The 24,545-nt window shown below is 35.0% G+C and overlaps 4 protein-coding genes and 1 long non-coding RNA gene across 6 annotated transcripts; 4 read left to right on the top strand and 1 right to left on the bottom strand.

Annotated features, from left to right (window-relative positions):
- Positions 1–2,513, top strand: LOC119840242. Its single transcript, XR_005288302.1, has 2 exons — positions 1–45; positions 654–2,513. It is a non-coding gene; the product is annotated as an uncharacterized LOC119840242 (long non-coding RNA).
- Positions 2,514–3,822: 1,309 nt separating this feature from the next.
- LOC119840117 (transcription initiation factor TFIID subunit 9) lies at positions 3,823–5,303 on the top strand. Its single transcript, XM_038366630.1, has 3 exons — positions 3,823–4,356; positions 4,595–4,808; positions 5,143–5,303. Exons 1-3 carry the CDS (start codon positions 3,989–3,991, stop codon positions 5,260–5,262), a joined length of 702 nt encoding a protein of 233 aa, XP_038222558.1. The 5' UTR covers positions 3,823–3,988; the 3' UTR covers positions 5,263–5,303.
- A 638-nt stretch (positions 5,304–5,941) lies between these two features.
- Positions 5,942–9,070, bottom strand: LOC119840115 (hydroxyacyl-coenzyme A dehydrogenase, mitochondrial-like). The gene is made up of 5 exons (XM_038366628.1): positions 8,767–9,070; positions 8,110–8,385; positions 7,558–7,643; positions 7,098–7,312; positions 5,942–6,225 (listed from the first exon to the last, which is right to left on the bottom strand). Exons 1-5 carry the CDS (start codon positions 8,878–8,880, stop codon positions 5,984–5,986), a joined length of 933 nt encoding a protein of 310 aa, XP_038222556.1. The 5' UTR covers positions 8,881–9,070; the 3' UTR covers positions 5,942–5,983.
- A 1,407-nt stretch (positions 9,071–10,477) lies between these two features.
- On the top strand, positions 10,478–24,273 carry LOC119840114 (inositol polyphosphate multikinase). Of its 2 annotated transcripts, none has more exons than XM_038366626.1 (7): positions 10,478–10,757; positions 18,924–19,001; positions 20,281–20,419; positions 20,810–21,055; positions 21,569–21,757; positions 22,429–22,618; positions 23,160–24,273. In XM_038366626.1, exons 2-7 carry the CDS (start codon positions 18,936–18,938, stop codon positions 23,638–23,640), a joined length of 1,311 nt encoding a protein of 436 aa, XP_038222554.1. In that variant the 5' UTR covers positions 10,478–10,757; positions 18,924–18,935; the 3' UTR covers positions 23,641–24,273. The 2 variants fall into 2 exon arrangements, with proteins under 2 accessions (XP_038222554.1, XP_038222555.1); XM_038366627.1 differs by lacking the exon at positions 10,478–10,757 and adding an exon at positions 18,782–18,845.
- LOC119840116 (probable 3-hydroxyacyl-CoA dehydrogenase B0272.3) lies at positions 10,899–15,426 on the top strand. The gene is made up of 5 exons (XM_038366629.1): positions 10,899–11,009; positions 11,379–11,651; positions 12,475–12,560; positions 13,043–13,257; positions 15,030–15,426. Exons 1-5 carry the CDS (start codon positions 10,899–10,901, stop codon positions 15,263–15,265), a joined length of 921 nt encoding a protein of 306 aa, XP_038222557.1. The 3' UTR covers positions 15,266–15,426.
- Positions 24,274–24,545: the final 272 nt, after the last annotated feature.

Genomic DNA, 24,545 nt, shown 5'->3' with positions numbered 1-24,545 from the left:
GCGCCGCACCTCGCCGCGCCCGACCCCGCGCCCGCGCACTCCTAGGTGAGCCGCGACACACCCACACCCACACACACACCCGCGCCCGCGCACTCCTAGGTGAGCCGCGACACACCCACACCCACACACACACCCGCGCCCGCGCACTCCTAGGTGAGCCGCGACACACCCACACCCACACACACACCCGCGCCCGCGCACTCCTAGGTGAGCCGCGACACACCCACACCCACACACACACCCGCGCCCGCGAACTCCTAGGTGAGCCGCGACACACATACACACACACAAACCCGCACACAACTACTACTACTACTAGCTACTCAGTCACATATTCTTTAAACTCTTGTATTAACATCACACTCCTTATTAATTATGTCATGTTTCCATTTTTCATGTTTCCACTTTGGCCCAAATTTTCAAACTACCTTAAATAAAAATACTTAAATAAAATACAATGGAGAGAGTAGAAGAATTCAACTGCATTGAATTGCAATAAAATAAATAACAATAAATTTAAAAAGAAATCGGCAATACATGTAGAGGCTCTCGACTCTACAATCGACATTACGTCTCTCCAAATGTCAATGTGACCCGTCAGCTCCATTACCGAAAATTAACTATTGAAAAAAAAAGCACATCAAAACCCACAGGTACGAGAGCCCCGACCCGGCGACATGTAAACGTAGCACGTGCAAGGACAATAGCCGAGGGCGCCCGGCGCATCCGCTGCAGCGCGCGACGCGCCAGTGCTCCCACACAGACGCTCGCCGCGAGCGCCGTGGACTCGTGGCTCGTCTATTGTATTCTTCCTGTTCTTCTAGTGTAAGCCCCACCCCCCCGCCCCTCACGCATACATCCCCCCTCCCACCCCCTAATAAATCGGTTCCTACCCAATGTTTCTTTTCATTTGCGAAAAAGAGTGCCTTTTACTAGTAATCTGTCAGAATTGTATCGATTCGTATGTCTTTATTATATGTACTTTTTATTTTGTTATTTGACGCGTAAGGGTATTTTTTATGCGCTAAGTTTATTTATGTATTGAGCTTATATGTTGTTATGTTATTTTTATGTGCAATCATAATTTTTTTATCGTGATTCGGCTGATTGCGGTTTGCGCGACTCGTCCTGATGCATTTTTTTTTTTTGCCAATCGATGAATTCCTGAACGAATTTTTGGTGTCGCGCCGTCAATCGTATGTAACGTTGTTTTTTTTACTTACGGGAATATTGTTGCGCGTAACGGATGTATATTCTGACGTGGAATGAATCGTGCGTATCCAGTAGGACATTTTAAGTTCGTAGAACGTAACCTAACCGACATGTTCGGCCGCGAGTTAGCGCAGATTATCCCAAATGTTCCGAGCAGATAACGAAATTTTTGTTACGTCATATAGCCAGCCGGAATTTGGTGATGTTCATAGTTTTTCGTAAGTAGACCCTAGTTGCGTTGTTGACTGTATAAGTAGGGATATAAGTACATTTTTACCTAAGTAGATTATTTAGGTCGCCTCACACGTTGCGATAAATGGGATTATACGATAATATTTAATACGTAATTACCGTGAGTTTATACACTCGTGTTGTAACTTTTCAATCGATATTGTATTCAAGTAATTATAAATAATTTAAGTACGTTTTTATCGATTGTGAGGAAAAATTTCACGTTGTGCAAGATTGAAGACCACAGATAATAAATATCGTTTAATATTAACAAAACGTGTGAGGGACAGTAGGTTATTGTTTGAAACCTCACTAGGTGATATAATATTAAAATAAGAATAATGGATGACGATAGTCATAAAGGATGGTTTCATGAAGTAGCACAATTTATTAGCTATAGAAAAAAACGGGCGCTAAACGGTTGAGAGAGCAAATAAGCAATAATGTTAAATATGTTATCCTTCCTCACTTAGCAGTTGCATAAATGTCGTCATGGAACATATCAGAAGGTCGCAATAGATAGCAGATAGCTCGATGGAGAAGCTCGGCAGCGAGCGGCCGCTGCCCGCCCTGCTCGCGCCACACGCGGCCGTCGCTTTACTTTTGTTCCATAGAGAATGCGCGGAATGGCGGGAAATGCAATTGTCAAAAATGTTTCATCATTTTCAAGTGCATCATATTCGTATATAACCTAAAAATAAACAAAAATATTTAATTAATTATAAGTGTGTAAATATTAAGTAATCGTATAGGCTGAATGGAACGAAAGTGAAGAACGTGGGTACTATCTATAGCACATTCTGTTTAACGCTATAGTAAAGATAAAGTTCACAACTGTACGTCCAAATTGTCCATTTATATGTTAAATGTACCTAATGCAAATTACAATAATGTAATCTTTAGATTGTATTTTAGTACACGAGGTTTAAGATTGTAGCGATGTTGAGAAGGCCGAGCGGCGCTTAGCGGTATTCTTTGAGTTACACTTCGATGACTATCTAAAACAACTTATTTTTACTGTACACGTAAGTTATTTCATATTTTAACTGAATAAATTGAAATGGTTATTACATAACGTGTTTGATTTTTTACCCTTACTTAAGATGAGAAATTTTTATTTACGATAAATACGACACGAATATAGGAATGGCTAAGGAAAGGTGTCAGGTGGGGTTTACTGTCACAAGTTATGCGTGAAGTTCGCATCGTTTTATTAAAATCTGAATAACAGAGTCTACACCTGACCCAAATAAAGCACTGAAGAATTATATATTTAAAAATGTAGTAAATATATAAAAAACATATTCAAGTATAATATAGTTCAGAAATAAAAAAAATTGTAACGACTGAGCTACGGTACGGTACGGTACAGGTGCTTGAAGGCCCCAATGTCGTAAATACCGTACTATTTACGACATTGGGGCCTTCAAGCACCTGTAACAATCGGTGATCGGTGGTGACCAGTTAACATCAAATGGCGCACCTGCTCTTTTGCTTGCTCTACCATAAAAAGAAGTTCCACATAAGGAACTATGTATTATGGCTCCCGTATGGCTCTAATAAAAACGCTCATGAGGCGATGTAACTTATGACATTGATATAAATCATAGGATAGCCTACTTCCTACAAATATTAGAAATGCAAAAGTTTGTAAGGATGTGTGTATGTTTGTTACTCTTTCACGCAAAAACTACTGAACCGATTGCAACGAAATTTGATACGTAGAAAGCTGGACAACTGGAATAACACATAGGCAACTTTCATCCCGATATTTCTACAGGATACAGACTTACACGGATAGAACCGCGGAGCGCAGCTAGTTCAATATTTTAAAATTCATGTTATAGCTCAAGTGCCAGCTAGAACCGTGGAAAAATAAATCATTAGGACATCAGCCATAGAGATGTAGTGTTCTTTTAAAATGCGCAATTGTAGATGAAATAAAATGGAATATAGACATTTTTACATTATTATATTAGCAGCATCTATAATATCTATGTGAAAAAAAGGGATTATTAAAAACTAAACTAGTGACAGACCTAGAAAAAAAATTATTAAGGCAACACGAGAGTCATCAGCCTTGAAATAAAAAAAAAATCTCCTTTTTTGAAGTGGGTTTAAATCATCTAAGTTTATGTCGTGTGGACCCGCTAATATATTTGAGCAAACGAAACGTACACGTAGGTACCATAGAAAGTACCAGAGATAGTACCTACCGTCATGTTGTGCAAAGTAAATTTATGCCGTGTGGATTGACACTGTAGTAACTATTTAGTAATCTGTGATAGTATATAATTGTATTATGCGTAAAACGAATGGTAAAACGCCGTCACCTCACCGACCAACCACCTTAACTTCAAACTTGTCAATTAATAATTGTCATATTTGTCATTTGGTACTTTCGAGTTTATTTATGCTTGTATATAAAAGTGATACAAAATAGATATTAGATTACTCTGTAAAAAAATTGTATTCATTTTTGTAATTTTACAAATGTTGCATTAAATTTTATATATTTTCCCCAAACTAGCTGCTAATTTTTAAAATGTCTGAAAAAGATAAGTCGAAAGCAAACAATCAAACAAAACACATACCAAAAGATGCCCAAGTGATTATGTCTATCATGAAAGAAGTCGGTATTACAGACTACGAACCACGAGTGGTAAATCAGCTTCTAGAATTCACCTACAGATATGTAACTTCGGTGTTGGATGACGCGCGCGTTTTTGCCAATCACGCTAAGAAAAAGACTATAGACCTGGATGATGTTAGGCTTGCTGTGCAGATGCAGTTGGATAAGTCATTCACGAGCCCGCCGCCGAGGGAAGTGTTGCTGGAACTTGCTAGAGTTAAGAATGTTAATCCACTCCCTTTGATCAAACCACATTGTGGGTTAAGACTGCCTCCTGACCGGTAAGCTATTAATAATTGAAGCATAAGAACAATATTGTCTGAAATGTTACAATTCATTCAAATAATATATATATACAATGCTGCAGAAGAGGTACTTAACTTCAGCTTAAATACTTAATTGACCTTACATTTCAATAATATAGTTTAGTAGGTAAATTATGCATTATAAATTAATTGTAAGGTAATTTACTCATACCAAAAATCCCCACTATACTTTATAGATTAAAAATTTTTTCAGTTACTGTCTCTCAGCCTGCAATTACCGTCTGAAATCAGTGACTAAGAAAGCAGCTGCCAAACCACCAGTCCCCACCACTCCTACAATTAAAACTGTCACAGCACCCAAATCCTCTCAGAATGTTGTTGTGAAGAGACCCCAAGGTGCTATTGTTAATGTCAGTACTAAGACCAATGCTCCAAAACCTGTCCTTAAATTTACTTCAGGCAGTAAGGTAAGATATTCCAATTTGAAATTAAGCTATTTCTGCATACGAAAAAAAAACACTTCAATTGTAAAAAACAAATAAAAAATTTGCACAAACTAGCTTGTGACTGTCATATTCATTGATACTCAGAAGTTAATAAAATATTCACAATTTCAAAATTTTTTTTTTTTTTGTAAATAATGAAAAGAATAGAAAAATTTATCATGATAAATAGATTTTGCAGAAGAAAAGATAAGAAGTATTGTTAAATCATAATTGTATAAATGTTGTTTCTAAGGCAATCTTTACATAGTAACAAATTATGTTTATATATAATTAATAAATTTGGAACATTTCAAAGGTTGTGGCCAAGCCAGCAGTGCGTGTGACAGCTGGACCTCCGCAGCAGAATCCGGTAAAAATGGAAATAGATGAAATATCACAGAAGAGAAAGAGAGAAGATGATGACTATGATATGTAGATTTATTTAGTTTAAGAGCAATTACAGTACTTTTATTCATATTGTTTGGTTTTCATTATATATTAAATTTTTCAATATATAAAGCATAAATTTGAATTAAAAAAGTAAGATGCATTCATTAGTAAATAATTTTGCTGATAAAATTTTGGAAAAAATGTGAATTATTACAGTAATACAAAGTCTTTAATATCTTTTTCTTAGCAAAAAGCGTGAAATGTTGTATTGTGGAATTGTGACAAGTTCAATAATAGTAGATGATAAAGGATTGAATAACAAATGTAGATCATTAACACGAAATGACGAATTGTAATCTCTCACAGCACAAGTAGTATGTGACATTTTTATAAATACTTACATATCACTTATACATACGCAAAGTGCCGAAATACATTAAAAAATGCGCGCAGCAGACGCAAAATAGTCCTTCGCCCCCGTGCGATTGATCTATCTTCGTCTTTGTTGACGTTGTCTGTATGGGTACAGTATAATGAGTACTGGTATGGATTACTACACTGTGGTACATCGTACTAACAGACCCATGAGATGTTGTCCCAGTAGTCCCAGTAAAGCAAAATCTACACTACATTAAAAAACCATTTGTGGAACCAATAAAACCCAAATAAATAATAAAATTAAATATTTAATACAACAACAGTTTCAAAAATACATAATAATATAATTCCTTCGCTTAACTATAAAAACTTTAAAAATTGCATCTCATTTATTTCTTCTCATATTTGTAAAAGCCTTCTCCAGTTTTAACACCAAGTTTGCCTTCAGCAACCAATTTGTTCATAATAGGGATTGGTTTGAACAGGGCTTGGTCGGGGAACTTTTTGTGCCATCCGTCGAGAATGAATTTGGTGGTGTCCAAACCCACATAGTCGGCCAATTCTATGGGACCCATAGGATAGCCAGCACCTAACTTCATAGCCACGTCAATGTCGCGGGCTGAAGCATCACCTGTTGAAAAAATATTTCAATAATCCTAACTAATATAATATTAAATTTTGGAAATTGTTAGCTATGTTTGTTACTCTATAACGCGAAAAACACAGAACAGATTTTGGTTATACTTGGCCGTGATTTAGCTTATGTATTAGAATGACACTGTTTTTCATAGAAATTGACTTTTTTGAGTGTTTGTTTGTTATTCTTTCACATCGCAACAGAGAGATTTCATGGTGTGATTTTTGTGTCCAGAGATAGTTATGAGACTAGAGAGTTTATAATATAAACTGGGCTTTGGATGATCGATTATGATGCGAATCACTCCAAATTTTATAAATTCTAGTGTAACAATTTAAAATAGTTTCACACAATAAATTTTTTAATTTTTATAATATAGTTTTGGAACAAAAAATCGCTATGTTATATATCTCATAACAACAACAACTAAGGAGAATTTACATTCACTTGGCATAAGTCCACCAAGCCATTTATGCTATGGTGAGCCAAAGAAATATTTATACATACAAAAAACATCCTTACGGCGCAACTGATTATCGAATGAGTGTTGTCTAAACCAAATATAATATATTATTTCATTTCATCTATTTGAACATCACCTACTCTTATGTTAAATAATAAGAAATCCTATCCAAAGCTTGCCTGGCAGAGATCGCTTATAAACAATAAGGCCTCCTATTTAACCCTATAAATGTTTCTTTCCTATTTTGTTTTCTTTCACTTCATTTGTTAACAGTGCTCATTTATGTGTTGAAGAGATTGTATTGTATATTATATAAATACTAACACTACTAAAATACCTACAAAATATATACTCATCTCAAGTATTTACAAAACTAAATATTTGTATATCAAATGAAACAAACCTCTCTCCAATAACCTCAAAGCCTCTGCCATGTAAGGAACCAGCAATCTATTAACGATAAACCCGGGAGTGTCCTTGCAGGCCACACAAGTCTTGCCAACGGACTTTCCCCATTGCATCATGGTATTGTATGTGGTGTCGGAGGTCTCGCTGCCTCTGACCACTTCCAGGAGACGCATTACTGGCACTGGATTGAAGAAATGGAGGCCACCAAATCTGTGAATATTCAGATAGTAAGCTTTAGTGGTTATTTTTTATTGGCTGTAAAAATAATCCATTTATAGTTCAATTATTATTAGTTAATATTCTCAGCAATTCCACACAATGCCATACAGTAATGACCTAAGAAATATACTGAACTGATATAAACAACAGATTTTTTTGTTCCATAGAAAAAAAAATATTACTTTTTATTCTTACTCGATTGTTATTTAACAGTAAAAAAATAAAATCCAACATACTTATCCTTCCTCTTCACTATGGATGCAATATCATTGATTGACAATGATGAGGTGTTTGACGCAAATATAGTGTGGTCTGGGGCAGCCTAAAAAAAATTAAGAATAATTTAATATAATAATTTAAAATAAAGAGTATTTAGTTGTTATAAAATATGACATTGAAAAATCTTTAAATATATATAAACAAAAATCTTATAGTAAAAGATCTATGTAATAAAAATCTCTAAACTATTGCAAAACACTTAGTTTAGTGAAATTTATTTCTCTTTGTTACGCCCGATGCTAAGTGGTTACTACCGTACAAACACATGTGTTACAGGTGCATTGTTGGCTTTTTAATGCCCTAAGTGATGGTACCCTCTTGATGGGTACCATCACTTAGGGCATCACATTGGGTCTGTTTACTAATGCTGCATCCATATTTGAGGGTTGCTTTAGTTCTGTTAGTCGAATTGACAGCAGTATACTGTTGATATATTTCCGTGCTACATGTATTTATTTTATACATTATCTTCAATTAGTAATTTCAAAGAATATACAGACTACACTTACGCTATCAAGTTTCTGGAAGAGCTGGTGCTTAATATCAATATTCTCAACGATAGCTTCAATCACCAGGTCCGTACCCTGCACAGCACTCACAGGGTCTGTGGAAGTCTTAATTCTCGCAAAGGACTCGGTCATGAACTTCTCTGCTTCTTGGGGATTGTCTTTGTATATTTTCTTGGCTACTTTGCCCAAACTATTCTGAATGGACTTTTGTGATTTTGCTAAAACATCCGAGTTTACATCCACTAATGTTACATTTTGGCCTGCTTGTGCTGTTACCTGTGGAAACAAATATTATGATAGATTTATAAATCCTTTTTGTATTTGTATAATTATTTTTGGTGGCAGGAATCATTATAACAGGAGGAAGGAAAATGTTTGTGATGATAAAAATTACTGAAGTTTTTTGTAAAGTATGAATTTAATAAGACCTAAGTAGCTATAAAAGGCCATTGATCCTTTTTTTCGGAGAAATTGAAATAAAACAACTGAACTGCCTGCCCGATTACGATTATTATTAATTAATAAATAGTTTTGAATTCATCAACTTAAACTTACAAAATAAATTACCGGAACTTAGTAATAACTTAAAGAAAACAATGTGAGTGTTATTATTTTAATATGTAAGCCAAGTTAGTTTAAATGAAAATAGTTCAATACCTGGGCAATTCCTGATCCCATCAAACCACCTCCTATAACGGTAACATTTTTAATTGCACTTTGAACAGCTGAGGAACTTGAAAAGTTCCTAGCGATAATTCCAAATTGAATCATTTTAAATAGTTAAATTATCAAATAGACTATTTAGTATAAAATCTTTAGCGATTAAAAAACCGGTTTTGCTGATACTGTAGCAGAAACAAAAAAAAAATACAAAAATCTTTTAAATTTAAATTAATTCCAAAGTTCGACTTCTAATCTTTGACAATCTGATTGAGAATCGGAAGTTGGATTAAATTGGTATGTGCCAACCGTATATAAGTGTATAACTATGGTGCCAACTGCAACTGCCAGCGTTGCACTGTCATTACAATAAAAATAATATTATCTGTGGTCAAATTGCTACTGCATGAAAGAAAAATTTTGTTTACTTCCTTCCTGTATGTAGCATATGCTCCAATAAACAGAGGGTCAATATACTTTTTTTTACCTTCTTGTTAATTTAGTTTTAAATTAAATTAACAAAGCTAGTAGAATATAATGATATTCGAAAACTCAGTGAAATATTTGTTTTAGTTTTTTAAATAATATCTTATTATTTTATTCTTGTTCATTTTAACCATAAAATGAAAAATAAATTTGAAAACAAAATTTCTAATTAATATAAGAATAACGATAACGTATTAATTTAAATAAGGGCCCAATCCTTCTACAATAACAGCAAACTGATGATGCTATACGATACGATATACAACTGATATAGAGTCACGCTGACGCTATGTACGGCAAAGATCATTTTTTGGGCCAACGGGGTCGATTGTGAAGATGCTGAGATTATCGATGATTTTTTGGATAAAAATTAATTTACTTGATTTATGTCAAAAAAATGTTCTCAGTAAGAATTTTTAATCATTTTCATTCCACTAACCGAAAGAAGGTCATGTTTTTCCGAGCGTATGGTACTATGTACACTGTCTTGCTATAATAGTATAGTGATATAGCAAGAAATATAGAATAAGTTATTATACTACTAGCTGTTCGCCCTGGCGTCGCCCGTGGTACATTTCCGGGGTAAAAAGTATCCTATAGCACTCGGGAATAATGTAAGCTACGTAGTGTATGCGAGTATCTAGGTATATATATTTTGTGTGTGAATTTCTTTGGCACGCGTTATAACCCAAACTACTGAACGGATTTTGACATAATGGGGGTTATTGTTATCATTGAAGTATTGGTGGTGACAGGCTACAATTTATGTAAACAAAAACGCACACAAATGAACAAGGGGGAGTGGGTTTGTTTATTTTTTTTATACTTCATCAATGGATATGAACTGAGAGGTCGTAAAAACCATATTGATCCAATAAAAATTGGACTAACTTCAAAAACAATGAAAAGCGAAAAATAAATTAACATAACCGTAAGCGCTACCACTTGACTTTGAATTAATTGGGTTTCCGCGATTTTCCTGGGACTCCATCATCAGATGCTGATTTGATGGTAATAGGTGGTCCCATCCGGAGTACATACATCCCTCCGGGGTATACCCATTCGATAAAAAATTTCTTAAATCGCGATATATGGTCTAACATACACAAAGAATTACATACAGACGATTGTACAACCTCCTCCTTTTAGTTTTCGGAAGTCGGTTAAAAAGGCAGCAGCCATTTTTTGTATTCATAATTTCTGTCTTCGCTTTTTCCCAAGTTCGAATAGTCAGCATTTCATATATATATTAAAATCATTTACCGCAGCCATAGCTTTACTGACAGAAAATTTATAAAAAAATATTTACATTTGACAAATTTTTGACATTGAGATTTGAGGGACTTCATGTTATGTAAATAAATACCAGTTGAGTTTTATGATTTATTTTTTGCGATAAACAATAACTTATCTATAAAATTGTGATCTTATCATAAATATAGTGATAGTTATGTGGTATGTTAAAATTGATAAAATGGGGATCAACGCTTTATTTACCGCAGGTAAGATAAAAAACTACGGTCCACAAATTATCTACTATATTATCACTGTTTTTCGCGCTGCGCCTACTTGTGGAGCCGGTGCGAGTCTCCGGCAACTTTCACGTCATTTACGTAGAGTCGTCGCGGTGATAACACGTTATAATGAATAAACTTGTGGGTTTAACTAGAAATTTTTCTAGTTCCTCTTCATTAAATGCAATCAAAACAGTTACTGTGGTGGGAGGCGGGCTTATGGGCAGTGGAATAGCGCAGGTAAGTTGTTATTTAATAGTTTTTTTATAATTATTTGCCAAGTACTATAACAGTGTGAATATTGTATTAATTATTTTTTGTTGTCCACACAATATTTATAGACCTAATAGATAACTTAGTTATCTAGTAGATGTCACTTCTAAAAAGAGAAGGTATAGGAACTCAAGGGGGTAAAGGTTAAAATTACATTGGAAAACAATGAATATTAATTTTGAGCACTAATTAAAAAGACTGATTATACTTTATAAAAAAAATCCAGTACATGAATTAATTACTATTTTAACATTTATAACTATTTTCATGTTTATATTATAATGAAGTACATACTTTCAATGAATATTACAAAAACATGTAAGATGTTTCCCACAGGTTTCCGCGCAAGCTGGCCAAAATGTGACACTAGTTGATTTAAGCCCAGATATATTGCAAAAGAGTCAAAAATCCATAGAGAACAACCTGAGGAGAGTTGCAAAGAAGATCCACAAAGATGATGCTAGCAAAATTGATAATTACGTCAAGGAATCGTTTGATAGAATCAAAGTGTCTACTAAGGTTGAAGATGGCCTGAATTCAGATCTTATTATTGAAGCCATTGTGGAGAAATTGGATATTAAACAGCAATTGTTTAATAAACTTGATGAGGTAATTTACTATATATAAAAACATCACTATAAAAACAATATGAACAGCATAGTATAATATGCTTTAATTATTTTGGAACAAGCTTCTGCCTGCGACTTTGCCTGTGTGGAATTAGGACATTTATAAATGATTTATTTATCCCAAGAGAGCATTGAATTGGGATTAAAATCCTGTCACCCATGTTAGCTTATACCCTGTCTGTACTCTGTATATCAAATTTCATCAAAATCCGTTCAGAGGTTTCAGCGTGACAGATGAACACATCCAAAGAAACACATTTATAATATTAGTGTGAAGTGTGATAATGAGCTGTGTATGCAATATGGGCTGGAAACACTTCCTCAAGGACTTACGTAGGTTTATGGGTGGTGTGTATAACCACCAAATGTTTACCACTCAAATGTTTTTGTTTTATTTTATTTTAATTATAAAAAAACATTCACAATCTAATTAGAAGAAAAATATTAATGAACTTATATCACTTCAATAATTTATAACAAGAATAAATTATTAATAATTATATATTTATAAAAAAATAAAATAAAAAATGTTAATCTTTCGTTCCACATACAACAATATTATTATTATATGTATCACTCCTAGGGAAGGAACAGGTCCTCTTAACACAGCTATTACCTAGCAAGAGGGCCAGAGCCACAATCCACTGTTACAATAATGTAAAGCCTACTAAATAAAGATTTATTATTATTAAAAAAATAAAATTGTATTCTTTTTATGAGTAGATGTTCATAAATGAAAAAGACATTTAATTTTTTACAAAATATTGAATGCTATGCCATCTATTAATCATAAAAAAATTTAGCTAGCTCCGCAGCACACAATTCTGGCAACAAATACATCTTCAATTTCCATCAATGAAATAGGGACTGGGATCAAGAGGAAAGACAGGTGAGATATTATTTTTTTAGTATAGACAAACAAAGTTTGGACACTATGTAGTTTGGATAGAGGCTTGCTTGAATCCGAAGAAGCATGCAACCAAATTAAATTTTTTAGTTTTGTAACCTTTCAAATTCTTTATAAATGTGAAATTTGTAAAGAATAGAAAAAAAAAATTACACGAGGCGAGCTTCGAACCAGCAACCAGCAACCCGCAACGTGACTTCGTGGGGTGAAACTTTCTTAAAATTCACATAAAACTGAAAGAGTAGAGGAAATTCGATCACGGGTGGCCGAGAGGCTATGCGTAGCCACGGTTCGGTGCTTTGCGTGGGTTCGAATTCCGCCAAAATCCAAAAAAATTTCTATTCTTTAAAAATTCGTCACTGTTCACGACCAATTTCGAAAATTCTTTTTCAATTCAATATGTATGTAATCCATGTCAAATTCACACCACTATAGTGATCGGTAGTCAAAAAGACCATTTCCAGATTTGGCGGTCTCCATTTCTTCAACCCCGTCCCAGTTATGCGTCTCCTAGAAGTAATTAAGGGAGATCACATCTCCGAAGAGACCTACCAAGCCATGATGGAGTGGGGCAAGTCCGTTGGCAAGACATGTATCACATGCAAGGATACTCCCGGATTTGTTGTGAACAGATTACTGGGACCATACAGTGCGGAGGCTTTAAGGATGTATGAGAGGGGTGGGTACATTAGATGTTTTGTGGTGGTAATGTGTGGTAATATATAGTATACTAGCTTTCCGCCCGCGGCTCCGCCTGCGTGAAATTCGGTTATATCGCTTTCATCTCCCTATTTCAACTCCTTCCATTTTTTTCGCGATAAAAATTATCCTATGTCCTTTCCCAAGTTCAGTTCTACCTTCATACCAAATTACAAAAAAATTGGTTCAGTGGTTTAGGCGTGAAAGCGTAACAGACAGACAGACAGACAGAGTTACTTTCGCATTTATAATATTAGTAGGGATTGGGTAATGTATGGCGGATATTACCTACTACGTAATACTGGTATGGCGGTGTGGGTAAACTTGTAACACAGACAAGGATACGCCCTGGGGTATGGTGAAGGCTCTTGGGTCCATACATTGCAGAGGCTGTTAGGATGCATGAGAGGTTAGGGGAAGGAGACATTTGATAACTATGTGGTATAATGGGGAGATGTGTTTGGTAATAAGTGGTAATAGGTGGTGGTCATAGACCATGATACATGATACATAGACCATGATACAAATAAATTTTTGTCTCTGCTCTTGTAATGTGATAGTATATAGTATGGGTTATGTGTTTCGGCTCTGTACAACGTTTAGTATAAGTATAATATTTAAAATCTTTTAATGTGGTCATATTAATGTTTTGATTGGCTGAGTTTATACAAGTCTAAGATGTATACAGGATGTTCCGACGATGGAACTATAGTTTTGGTTTTAATATATATATGGAGCTTATAGTTTCACACAACAAAACGACGGACAACATTTTTCTATACCGCATGATTGCCCGATATATATCGCTCCGTTTATGTAGCATTGCGTCTATGAAAACATAATATTTAAACGAAAGCGCGCGTGCACGTGGCAATGATGTTCGGGTGGCTAGTTAAGTGTGTGTGTGTAAAGAAATTGTTGGGGATTTTATGTATTTGTTACGTAAGCAGTATATGAAAAAGTATGAGTTCCAGTGAGTAAAGTCTACTACCGGTAGGACGTCCTGTAGTATATCATTAAAAGCATCTGAGGCATAATATTTGGGTATTTAATATTTATATTTAGTTGTATAAAATTAAATTATAATTGCATGGGTGCTATCTGTTATGCTTGATTAAGTGAGTGCATGATGCATTAAACTTATGCCTATTTACGTATGTAAGTATGATATAATTCACTTTTTTTAGCTTTATAATTTGTTGATAACTTGCTTCTTGTGTACTGTACATGTGTCTATCTATTTAACCGCCGTGTCTGAAGAAAGAAAGAAGAAGAAATATGTAAAGATAGATAGTACTATTCTTCTTTTCTAAGCTAAATAATTTGCTTGTTTTATATCTATGTAGTTATTTGGAGATTAACATCGAAGTTTAATGCCAGAAAGGTATTCTTAGCTGCTAGATTTATGCGGTCATTATATTTATTGGTTATTGTGTATTTGATTTCAAATATATTTCCCTCTTACTTTTTGGATCTATAGCATTCAAATACTTTATAAATCGTGGTGTCCTTAGGCACATAAAACAGGAAGGGTGGAAGAATTTGACTGCTTTAGCTGGATCACGCGTGACCGAGAGATCAGGCGTGGCCACGGTACGGCGAGTGCAGACTCTAATGCCGCCTTTTTTCTATTCTTTAAGAAGATCTCACGTGATTCCTTATTATCAAAAGTTTTATGTGTTTGCATTGCTCAAAAGTCATCATCTAAATTCACTGTTTTTTTTATTATAATATGGTTATGGAACATTGTAGGTGACGCAACCAAAGAGGACATTGACATCGGAATGAAGTTAGGCGCAGGTTATCCGATGGGTCCTTTAGAGCTAGCCGACTACACCGGTCTGGACACCAATAAATTCGTCCTCCAGGTCTTGTACGAGAAGACTAAAGATCCAGTGTTCAAACCAATCCCATTGTTGGACAAAATGGTCGCTGAGGGCAAATTGGGGATTAAAAGTGGGGAGGGATTTTATACGTATAAGAAGTAAATGAGTGAATGAATAAATTGTATAATTGTCAAAGTTATTTACAATGTATCATGATATGTTTTTCGGAAGAGATATAAATTCTTATTTTTGAACTTTACCTTTAAGACTGTTTTGTATTTTTACTTTTTTATTACAGTTTATAATACACATATTTAAAATTATAACTGTTACTTTTAATATCGTACCTAGCCGTATAGTTATAGACCGCCTCCTTGGTACAGTCGTTAACACGTGAGCGTAGAACCAAGAGGTCCCAAGTTCGATTACCGGTGGGTACTCACAAAAGAAAAATGTCTCGGTCTGGCAAGACACAGAAGGCTGATCACCTACTTGTCCTTGATAAAATTGATCAGTGAAACAGATTTATATCAACTGCCCCATACCCCACTAGGGGACACGGGACTTCACTTACTTTTAGTAACCGTATCCTATGTCTCCTTTTACCGTTTAATGCTTTATATACTATACTTATTTATGTAATCAATAGTGAAGACTGTAGAATAAGACCGATTTTTATCATCACTTCGCGTCATACCCAGTGTACGTTATATATAGGCACGATATCGTTATCACTTTACGCTTACATAATATGATATGATAATTTTTAAATAAATACTAAATTCAACTATGCCTGGATTGAATAATTGTGAATAATCCCAAATAAATAAAAAACAATTTCCCATCGTGTAAATGGGCGAAGGTCGATCTTACTTGGATCAGATTAAACATTTCAAGGCTGTAATTTTATATATCTATTGAAGAGAGTCGTGTTATTTAAACCACAGTATAACTCAAGAGCTGGCATATTTTTATGATATTTGTTTTTAAATTTAAAAGCTTATAAAAATGCATGTATACAGGCGCAGCTGTAATATGAATTTGCAGAATCTTTCGGTTGGTTTCTTTGAACGCGCTAATCTCAGAAACTTTTTGACACTACTCGTTCGAATTAAAACCTCCCTTCGTTTTGCATAGACGAGTAATCGACGGAGTACAGTACCTAATATGTAAATCTAAGGCTATCAAGTCTATAAAATAACTCCGCCAATATCTGGTATAATATATCATAAATAATATTTTACTGGTGCTATGTAAATAAATAAAAAAAAAATGTACATGGTCCCGGTATTAGGCTTATAGTATTTACAACATATGCTAACATATCTGCATAACATATTATTGCATTTCTATTTATATAAATCTCGGTATATCGTATATCGTCCCTATTTTTTTTTTGCCAATATATATTCACTAGCTGCGCCCCGCGGTTTCACCCGCGTAAGTCCACGTCCCGTAGGAATAGCGGGATAAAAAGCAGCCTTTATGTTATTCCATTTGTCCAGCCATCCACGTACCAAATTTCATTGCAATTGGTTCAGTGGTTTTTGCGTGAAAGAGCAACAAACACACACACATCCTTACAAATTTTCGCATTTACAATATTAAGTAGGATATTCCACTGACATTTACTCAGAAGTTTGCCAGGATAAATATTTACAGTTGTTCCAATTCTTACACAGGTGAAAAAATTGACGTATTTGGAGATCAATAACTATAACCATGTTTTCCATTAAAATAACGTTCTAGGCGACGCATCAGCTGAAGACATCGATACCGCTATGAAACTTGGAGCAGGGTATCCGATGGGCCCCCTGGAACTGGCTGATTACACTGGCCTAGACAATAAGAAGGCTATTTTGGCCGTAATGCTGGAAAAAACTGGCAACCCTGTATTTAAGCCCATACCGTTATTGGATAAATTGGTTGAAGAGGGTAAACTTGGAAGAAAATCCGGAGAGGGTATATATAAATACGACTGAATTTATATCTAATATTATTTAGCGCAATCTCATAGATTTTGATTGTTGATTAAAATATTGACGCTCGATGCGGTGTTTTATTTTCATTACCCTCAATATTTACATGATGATGATGTAATAAAATTTGGATTTGAACCCCATCTTTTAGCTTTAAAATATTCTCCAATTAAGTATTAATTGGATAGGCTGATTATACAGTACAATAATATATTATTTTATTATAATTCTTCTGTCTTCAGACACAAGAAAAACAAAAGAAAGGACAAAAAACACACACACTTTTCTATTTGTAATATTAGTAAACGTTGATATATAACAGATGATGATTTCACAAAATATACCACCAACAAATGACGCATTTATAGAGCTAAATAAGTTTGTTTTGCATTATTAAAATGAATATGCAGTTGATTCCACTAAACACTATCCATATATGTACCTTTAACTAATTAATTATATTTTAATTACTGAGAATTTAATAATGTAATCCTACACATAGGTGCACAAGTATTTAGCCATGGTCAGAATAAAAGAAGTACAGAGGCACATAAATATTGACTATTAAATTCCTTATAAAAATATAATAAGTAACTACATCAAAAGTTAACTCTTAACGTTTTATGCCACTCAAGGACAATTCAATAAATTTCGATCTTTCCTGAGCTACATACACTTCGTAAAAATTTTCATAATCTTGACTACTGATAGGTGGGGTGCGTCGAATCTTGTAATCGTAAGAAAATCATCTAAGTACTTGAGGTCGTTTGAAAGTAACAATATAGTAATAGGAACATAATTGTATCATATAAATTGTATAATATCAGCACAACCTTAAATAACACGCAAATATGAATAATATTGATTATAAAATGCGAATAGTGTTGTAAATTTGATAAGGCGATTGATTTGAGAGATAAGATAAATAGTTCTTATTGGGAATCTTAACTTGGTCAGTCTTTGCGTTTTACATTGTTAATTTCGCTCGTTCATTGCTTCTGTTTATTGGTCATTAAGGTTTGTTGTTTTTTATTCAATTCTGTCGTGCAGTGTACTGAAAAACAGCGCTGCGAGTGTGATAAACATCACAGCAAAGACTAAAGTGTTACTTCCTTACAGGGATACAAGTAGACATATATATATCTGCTTGCTATTTATTTTAATGTGTTTTTTAATTCAATTTTTTTTTTTTGTTATATGGTTTTAAAACAATACGATTCACAATTCAATATTCAAATTTATGTTACCTGAAAAAAATACGGATTATATTCATTGTTATATCTTTTAGTCGTAACGGTTATTCTGTAGGTACCTGAACTTTATGTTTAAAGTCTGACTACGCCCGTTGAATGAATTTTCGTAACTCGATTATTATTGGTGACTCAATTTTATAGGTAGGTAATAAATAAGTTTGCATTGTTTAACTCAATAAAGGCATTGTAATTTGTGGCGATATTTTAACAAATAATATTGCTTCTGTGATGATACAAGTTTTATTTATATATTATAATCGTCACGAAATTACTTCTTACTTTATAACGGCGCAGGCGGAGTCTTTGAGTTTTTTAACTTGTAACTTATATGTATGTTGTATTGTGGTTTTCAGTAGCCTGTCGCGTGCGTCTTGCACATTTGAATATTTATAACTCGAAATCGTATTTTTGACACCATTCATTAATAGTTATTGCGTTCGTTTTAATGCGGGTATCGTAAAAGACAAACGTGTCAATATATCTTTGTTTTGATTGTGCAGTAACGCCTGGGTATCGTTTTTGGGCGTGTTGCTTTGTTGTTTGTGTTTTATTTGGATTGCAATATATAATACCTAGTGTTGTTTTTAGGCAATCTGCTAGATGAGTGATGTATCTCAACGAACGAAGGAACGGGTACCGCCGAGGCGACAGAGGTCCATTTGTCAGGTAGTTTATTTCACTATTTTTAACGAGTTATTAAACTTATCGATATATATTATACGATATATATTTAGGGTGGTGGATGGAAACCAAATATTTCTGATTTGTGAATTGAATAATTCGTTAACAAATGAAATGTTGTCATATCTATAGTTATATCATAAACTTGAAATGTTTGTTTGAACGTGCTAATCTCAGGAACCACTGGGACATTTTTAAATTCTTTCACCGTTGGCTATATAGTACGTCTGAGTGCTATAGGATATACATATATGTATAACGGGCGAAGACGCGGCAGCCCGCTAGTAATGTATTTAAGAGTTTCTAAATATCATTTTTTATGTTCATTGAATATAAGGCGAAGAGAAATAATGTGATGTTCAGTTCAATGTAATATTATTAATTAAAATACGATTAGATACACCGGATTTTTCCTTTGCAATATTAATAGAACATTAATTAGGTACAATCTGTTTTATTTCCTCTTCGGTGTTCAATTTTAATAAAATATCATACGTACCTAAATTTTTCGAAACTCAAATTAAAAATACTGACAAAGTGCCAGTGGGTGTGTGTTCGGTTCCCATTTCCCACTAGTTTGAAACACAATGTTTCTAACATTGTGTTTCAAACGTCTTATCTGTCTCGTGTATGGTTGTTTAAAATTGTATGTGTATGTACCTATATGACTCCAAAAAAACTTCTGATAATCGAGTTTGCTTCACTTTGACAATAATTATATGTATGATAATAGGATAATTTACAGCCCACATGATATTTAAAGTTTATTTAACGATTGTAACGTCATTGATGGATCTCCACATGATCTCCAATAAAGGGTTAAACTTATAGCTACGAACAAAATCAGGCAACATACCTATAACACATCCAACTTGACTAGTGTTTCCTGTGTAGAATATCTAATTGTACTTATGACTTAGGTGCAATTTAATGATTATTTCGCTAAATTATAATGAATAGATGTGAAACTTGAATTGGAAACATTCAATATGATAGGTTAGAGAAGGTTCAGTTTATTTAGAAACTGCATTGGAAAGGGAGTTTCGGAGCCTCCGTTGACACGCAAATATTTATCTGACAGACAGACGAAAAGTAAATTCTCGGCATACAATACATTTTTATTTGCATTATAGTCTAACAAAAAAATAATGTACTAAATTCCAAGTAAATATAGCAGATCACAATAAATCGATTACAATCTGGCGGGTTAGTTTAAAATCTAACGGTTTTTACAATCTTACGTCGACATGTCTTTTGTACCTAGGTGCACTACAACCTCCGCCCCCGCACTGACGAGATGACGGCCAAGCCGCTCCTCCCGCCCACAGCGTCTGTCGAAGTACAAAAGTACAGCCAGCAAGTCGCGGGGCACAAGGGCTCCGACACCGATACTAAGTACTTGGGTCAGTTAATAAGTCTAGTATATGTCTTTCTTGTTTTGTTGAATTCAGAGCGCCCTAGCCACTTTCCATCCATACAAACGTAGTGTGGCTTTTACTGAATATGAATCTTGAAGGACTGGTCAAGAAAACAAAACACTTCATTATAATCCTTTGGAAGCATGCTGTGTGTAGAAGTGAATTGACCTTTACATTATACCAATAATCTATAAATAAGTTATAATATAGCTTCTCAAATCGGTAACCTCGGTTGCCATATACGGAACAAGTGAGTTGAGTCAACGAAAAATACATTATTCTAACGGATAAGAAGTCCTCCTTATGACATGAATGTTGAAAACAATTCTATTGCGTGATTCAGCTGCTGTCATTGTTATAAATATTATCCACCAGGTTTACTCCAATGCAGTGACGGAACAGTTCTCAAACCGATACTCAAAGAGTGTCAGCGTCGCGAGATAGACTTCTACAAGACCGTGTTCTCTTCTTGCGACGAGGATCTGGTGGAACTGCGGAAGTACGTGCCAAAGTTCTTCGGAAGCAAGAAGTTCACGTACAATGGATTCGAGCAGGAGTATATTATCATGGAGGACCTCACTGTTGGCATGCTGGAGCCGTGCATCATGGATGTTAAGATCGGTGAGGATTCCGGATTTGAACGGTGCTTTCGGTAGCCTTGGTTGTTTTGATAAGAAACATCCCCATAATCACGTAGGGATGATTTTCATAGGTGTTATTTGTATGGGCATGTTGTGGAGTCATAATAATACCTATCAACAATCATTATTCTATACATTTTTATCACTTCGCCGAAGATATGCTCACGGGGAATATTAATTGTTTTCTAATATTATTTCCTTTTTCTTACATTAGCGTGTACAATCGAGCTGCCCCAGCGAGCGCCTACCCCAAGTTCCCACTTTAGCATGTACAAATGCTGCAAATGTGTCAGAATGGTTTGACAATTTAGATCTACTTGTATAAAAAATTAATATAATCGACCCAAAACTAATACACATTATTTATTTTGACCTTCATCGTTGAGAAATGGATCTTGTAATATGCTTTGTATCATTTAAAGATTCATTTGACTTCGCACACGCGTACATTTAAATCATGATACTGTTTTTAATACTGAATTATAACTCAAAGGAAAACGCACTTGGGATCCATTCGCATCCGAAGAGAAGATCGCTCGCGAGCGCAGCAAGTACGCGGCGTGTAAGGAGCAGTGGGGCTTCTGCATCCCCGGCTACTGCGTGCGCCGCCTCGACAGCGGCCGCCTGCTGCGCTACGGCAAGGACGCCGGCAAGCGGCTGCGCGGACACATGGTCACCGCCGGTGAGACGAGCACCTCACACCACGCACGACACATGACACGTCAGACGTGACTCACGACACATTATACATCTCCGGACAAGTATAGGCCCGTTTCCTTTTCCTGAATCTTCCCTGTCCATTCCAGTCATCAATCCTTTCCTTATCCCTTACCACTCAAAAGAGGGCGCTGCGAATGTTGGCTCAGTTACTCAATTCAATTTTATTTTATGAATGGCAGTGCTGTGTTGCCACAATTTTGCCAATGTCACGTTGTGGATAGTTTTACATCTGAGATTTATAAGAGGCTCAAAAGTATCCGTCAAGCGCAGATATCTACAACACAAAAATTAAACACACAATATATAGAAATTACCATTACTACCAACACTAACCAAATTACCAACACTAAGTTAATTTGTTAGGGACAAACAGTAATAATATACAAAGTATAACATAAAAACTACAATCTACTATATTTTTGGACGCTGGCTCAGTTACCCGCTGTGACATAAAATAAATGTCACACTACAAATTTCACATAACATATGTCACACGACACACGAACGTGATACACGGCACATCATGCATGACATAAACACATGACACGTGACACACAACCCATCAAAATTAATTGTAATACTAAAAGTTTATCGAAACCACTACTTACAACCCAAAACATAAATAAATTCCAGCTGTAAAGAACTACCTGAACGGTCTGGGCACGCGTCTGTGCCGCGCGCTGATCCTGCAGTTCCTGTCGGCGCTGTGGGCGCTGCAGAAGTGGGCGGCGCGGGCGCGCGCCGTGCGCCTGTACTCCGCCTCGCTGCTGCTCGCCTACGACGCCGCCAAGCTCCGGGACTGCTGCGGCGACGTCTCCGCCTCGTGCGTCACGCGCTCTTATGTTATCTCTGCTCGTGCTTGCTTATATACACTTAACGATCTATCAAATATGTATGCAAGCTTACCCGCCAAACGCTGTTTATTTTGACTTCGAGCGAAAGCGGGCAAAGCTGCAAACAATAATGTTGTCGTTTAAATTTACGATTTAACATAAAAATAATTCATTAAAACAATTTATACACAAAGTCAATGTCAATTTATTAGCCAACAATCTTTATTATTACTTGATATACAGGGCTATAAACAATTTAATAATAAAGGATTAGATAAATACAATTCCGTATATACCTAGTATGATATCTCTGGCTACCTCGTTTTAATTATTTTCTTTATGTTTACAATTTCCATTTAGTTGTTATATTATTTATACATGTTTAAATATTGTTAAAAATTTAGGCGTTCACAAAGTACAAACCGACAAAAAAATTCCTTTTCCATTTCGAATTTTTATTTTACTCTTCATTACCTATAGACATAAAAAGAAAAAAAAAAGTTTTATTCGAAACTCAAACTTATATTCCAGATCGAGAATAAAATGCCGTCCATCAGAACCCATAGGGCGGCGCAAATCCATCCACTCGATCAGCCCCGTAGCGGGCTCCAACTTCAGCGGCCAGATCTCGTCCAAAGGCCCCGTGTACAAGAAGCTCAGCTCCGTACCCCTCAGCCCCATGACGGCCACCAGAACCTCCTTCTCGCCCCCACCACCCATCTCCTCCCCGTGGACGGAAGCCCTGGACAAACTCAACCACAACCACTCCTTCGAGAATAACTACGAAGATAAATTGTGCAAGATCAAGATGAATTACCGAGCTCAGTTGGACCAATTGTCCCAAGATGCTCCAGCCCCTAATCCGTGGGGGACGGTCAAGGTGATCGACTTCGCTCATGCGTTCTTCAATGAAGATGAGAAGACGGTGGATTATAATTTCAAAGAGGGTTTGGATAACTTTGTGAGTATATTCGAGAATCTATTGCGGGAGACAGACGATCAGGTGTTTTGAATCTTATGTTTGGATCAATTCGCTTGAAACTGGAAAGTATTATGTATTGGTAGTTTGAATTTTTGATAGAATTGTATTTGTGAAAATTAAAACCAATTTCTCCAATCACTTCCTTAAAACGTGTACCGTATGAGACCCTACAATGGTAATATTGCATTATGTGTATGTTTATAAAAATTCTGTATATAAAATGCATTCTTTTTTAAGGTCATATAAAATTAATTAGTAGCTGTATGCATTTTGAGGAAAAAATATATTATCTGTTTAAAACTACATGCATATCTTACGAAAGTTAAGTATCGAAAAATGAAATATGTCTAATATTGTAAATGTTAAATAATATAATATAATTTTTAAGGTATAATATAGTAAGATACCATCAAATTATCCGTCAGTATACCAATTTACTTAATATTATGTACGTCTAGGAATTTCATTGTTAATAATAATTAATTACTTAGTGTGTAAGCAAAACTTTATATTAGACAAATTAATTTTATGGTATTACGAAAGTTTAAATGTGTAAAATTATTACATTTTTGTAGTTGTTTTGTAGATTCTAGCATAGTTTATTTTTATAATAAATGTACTTATGTGTATATGGTTAAATGAAATACAGATATCGCTTTCGCATTATAAATATTTTATTTTCAAAATCAGCCAAAATTATTCTCCCAAATAAAATGATTCTATAAACTTAAATATACAGTCTAGTACGAAAACGTGGTTCACCTGCTCTAAATGGTATAATATAAGGGCTAGTAACAATTGCTTTTTCATACAATACATATAAATTTTTACATTTTTGAATCACAATTACATAACAAATGACTGCCAGCAGCAATGTTTCCTGCAAATCAGAGGACATAATAATACTAAACATATTTTAATGTTAATAGTGTTTC

This window comes from Zerene cesonia, chromosome 5 (assembly GCF_012273895.1).
Source record: "Zerene cesonia ecotype Mississippi chromosome 5, Zerene_cesonia_1.1, whole genome shotgun sequence".
Classification (NCBI taxonomy): Eukaryota; Metazoa; Arthropoda; class Insecta; order Lepidoptera; family Pieridae; genus Zerene; species Zerene cesonia.
The sequence above is the reverse complement of the archived record's forward strand: the minus strand, read 5'-3'. Positions and strand labels throughout refer to the sequence as shown.

Bases quoted from the DNA above. Each gene is read 5' to 3' on its own strand.
- LOC119840117 (XM_038366630.1), top strand. From the start codon at position 3,989: ATGTCTGAAAAAGATAAGTCGAAAGCAAACAATCAAACAAAACACATA. The intron at 4,357-4,594 runs GTAAGCTATTAA...AAATTTTTTCAG, and splicing joins TTAAGACTGCCTCCTGACCG to TTACTGTCTCTCAGCCTGCA. The intron at 4,809-5,142 runs GTAAGATATTCC...AACATTTCAAAG, and splicing joins AATTTACTTCAGGCAGTAAG to GTTGTGGCCAAGCCAGCAGT.
- LOC119840115 (XM_038366628.1), bottom strand. From the start codon at position 8,880: ATGATTCAATTTGGAATTATCGCTAGGAACTTTTCAAGTTCCTCAGCT. The intron at 7,644-8,109 runs GTAAGTGTAGTC...AATTTTTTTTAG, and splicing joins TCTTCCAGAAACTTGATAGC to GCTGCCCCAGACCACACTAT. The intron at 7,313-7,557 runs GTATGTTGGATT...GAATATTCACAG, and splicing joins ATAGTGAAGAGGAAGGATAA to ATTTGGTGGCCTCCATTTCT.
- LOC119840116 (XM_038366629.1), top strand. From the start codon at position 10,899: ATGAATAAACTTGTGGGTTTAACTAGAAATTTTTCTAGTTCCTCTTCA. The intron at 11,652-12,474 runs GTAATTTACTAT...AAAAAAATTTAG, and splicing joins TGTTTAATAAACTTGATGAG to CTAGCTCCGCAGCACACAAT. The intron at 12,561-13,042 runs GTGAGATATTAT...GACCATTTCCAG, and splicing joins GGGATCAAGAGGAAAGACAG to ATTTGGCGGTCTCCATTTCT.
- LOC119840114 (XM_038366626.1), top strand. From the start codon at position 18,936: ATGAGTGATGTATCTCAACGAACGAAGGAACGGGTACCGCCGAGGCGA. The intron at 21,056-21,568 runs GTGAGGATTCCG...TATAACTCAAAG, and splicing joins CATCATGGATGTTAAGATCG to GAAAACGCACTTGGGATCCA. The intron at 21,758-22,428 runs GTGAGACGAGCA...AATAAATTCCAG, and splicing joins CGGACACATGGTCACCGCCG to CTGTAAAGAACTACCTGAAC.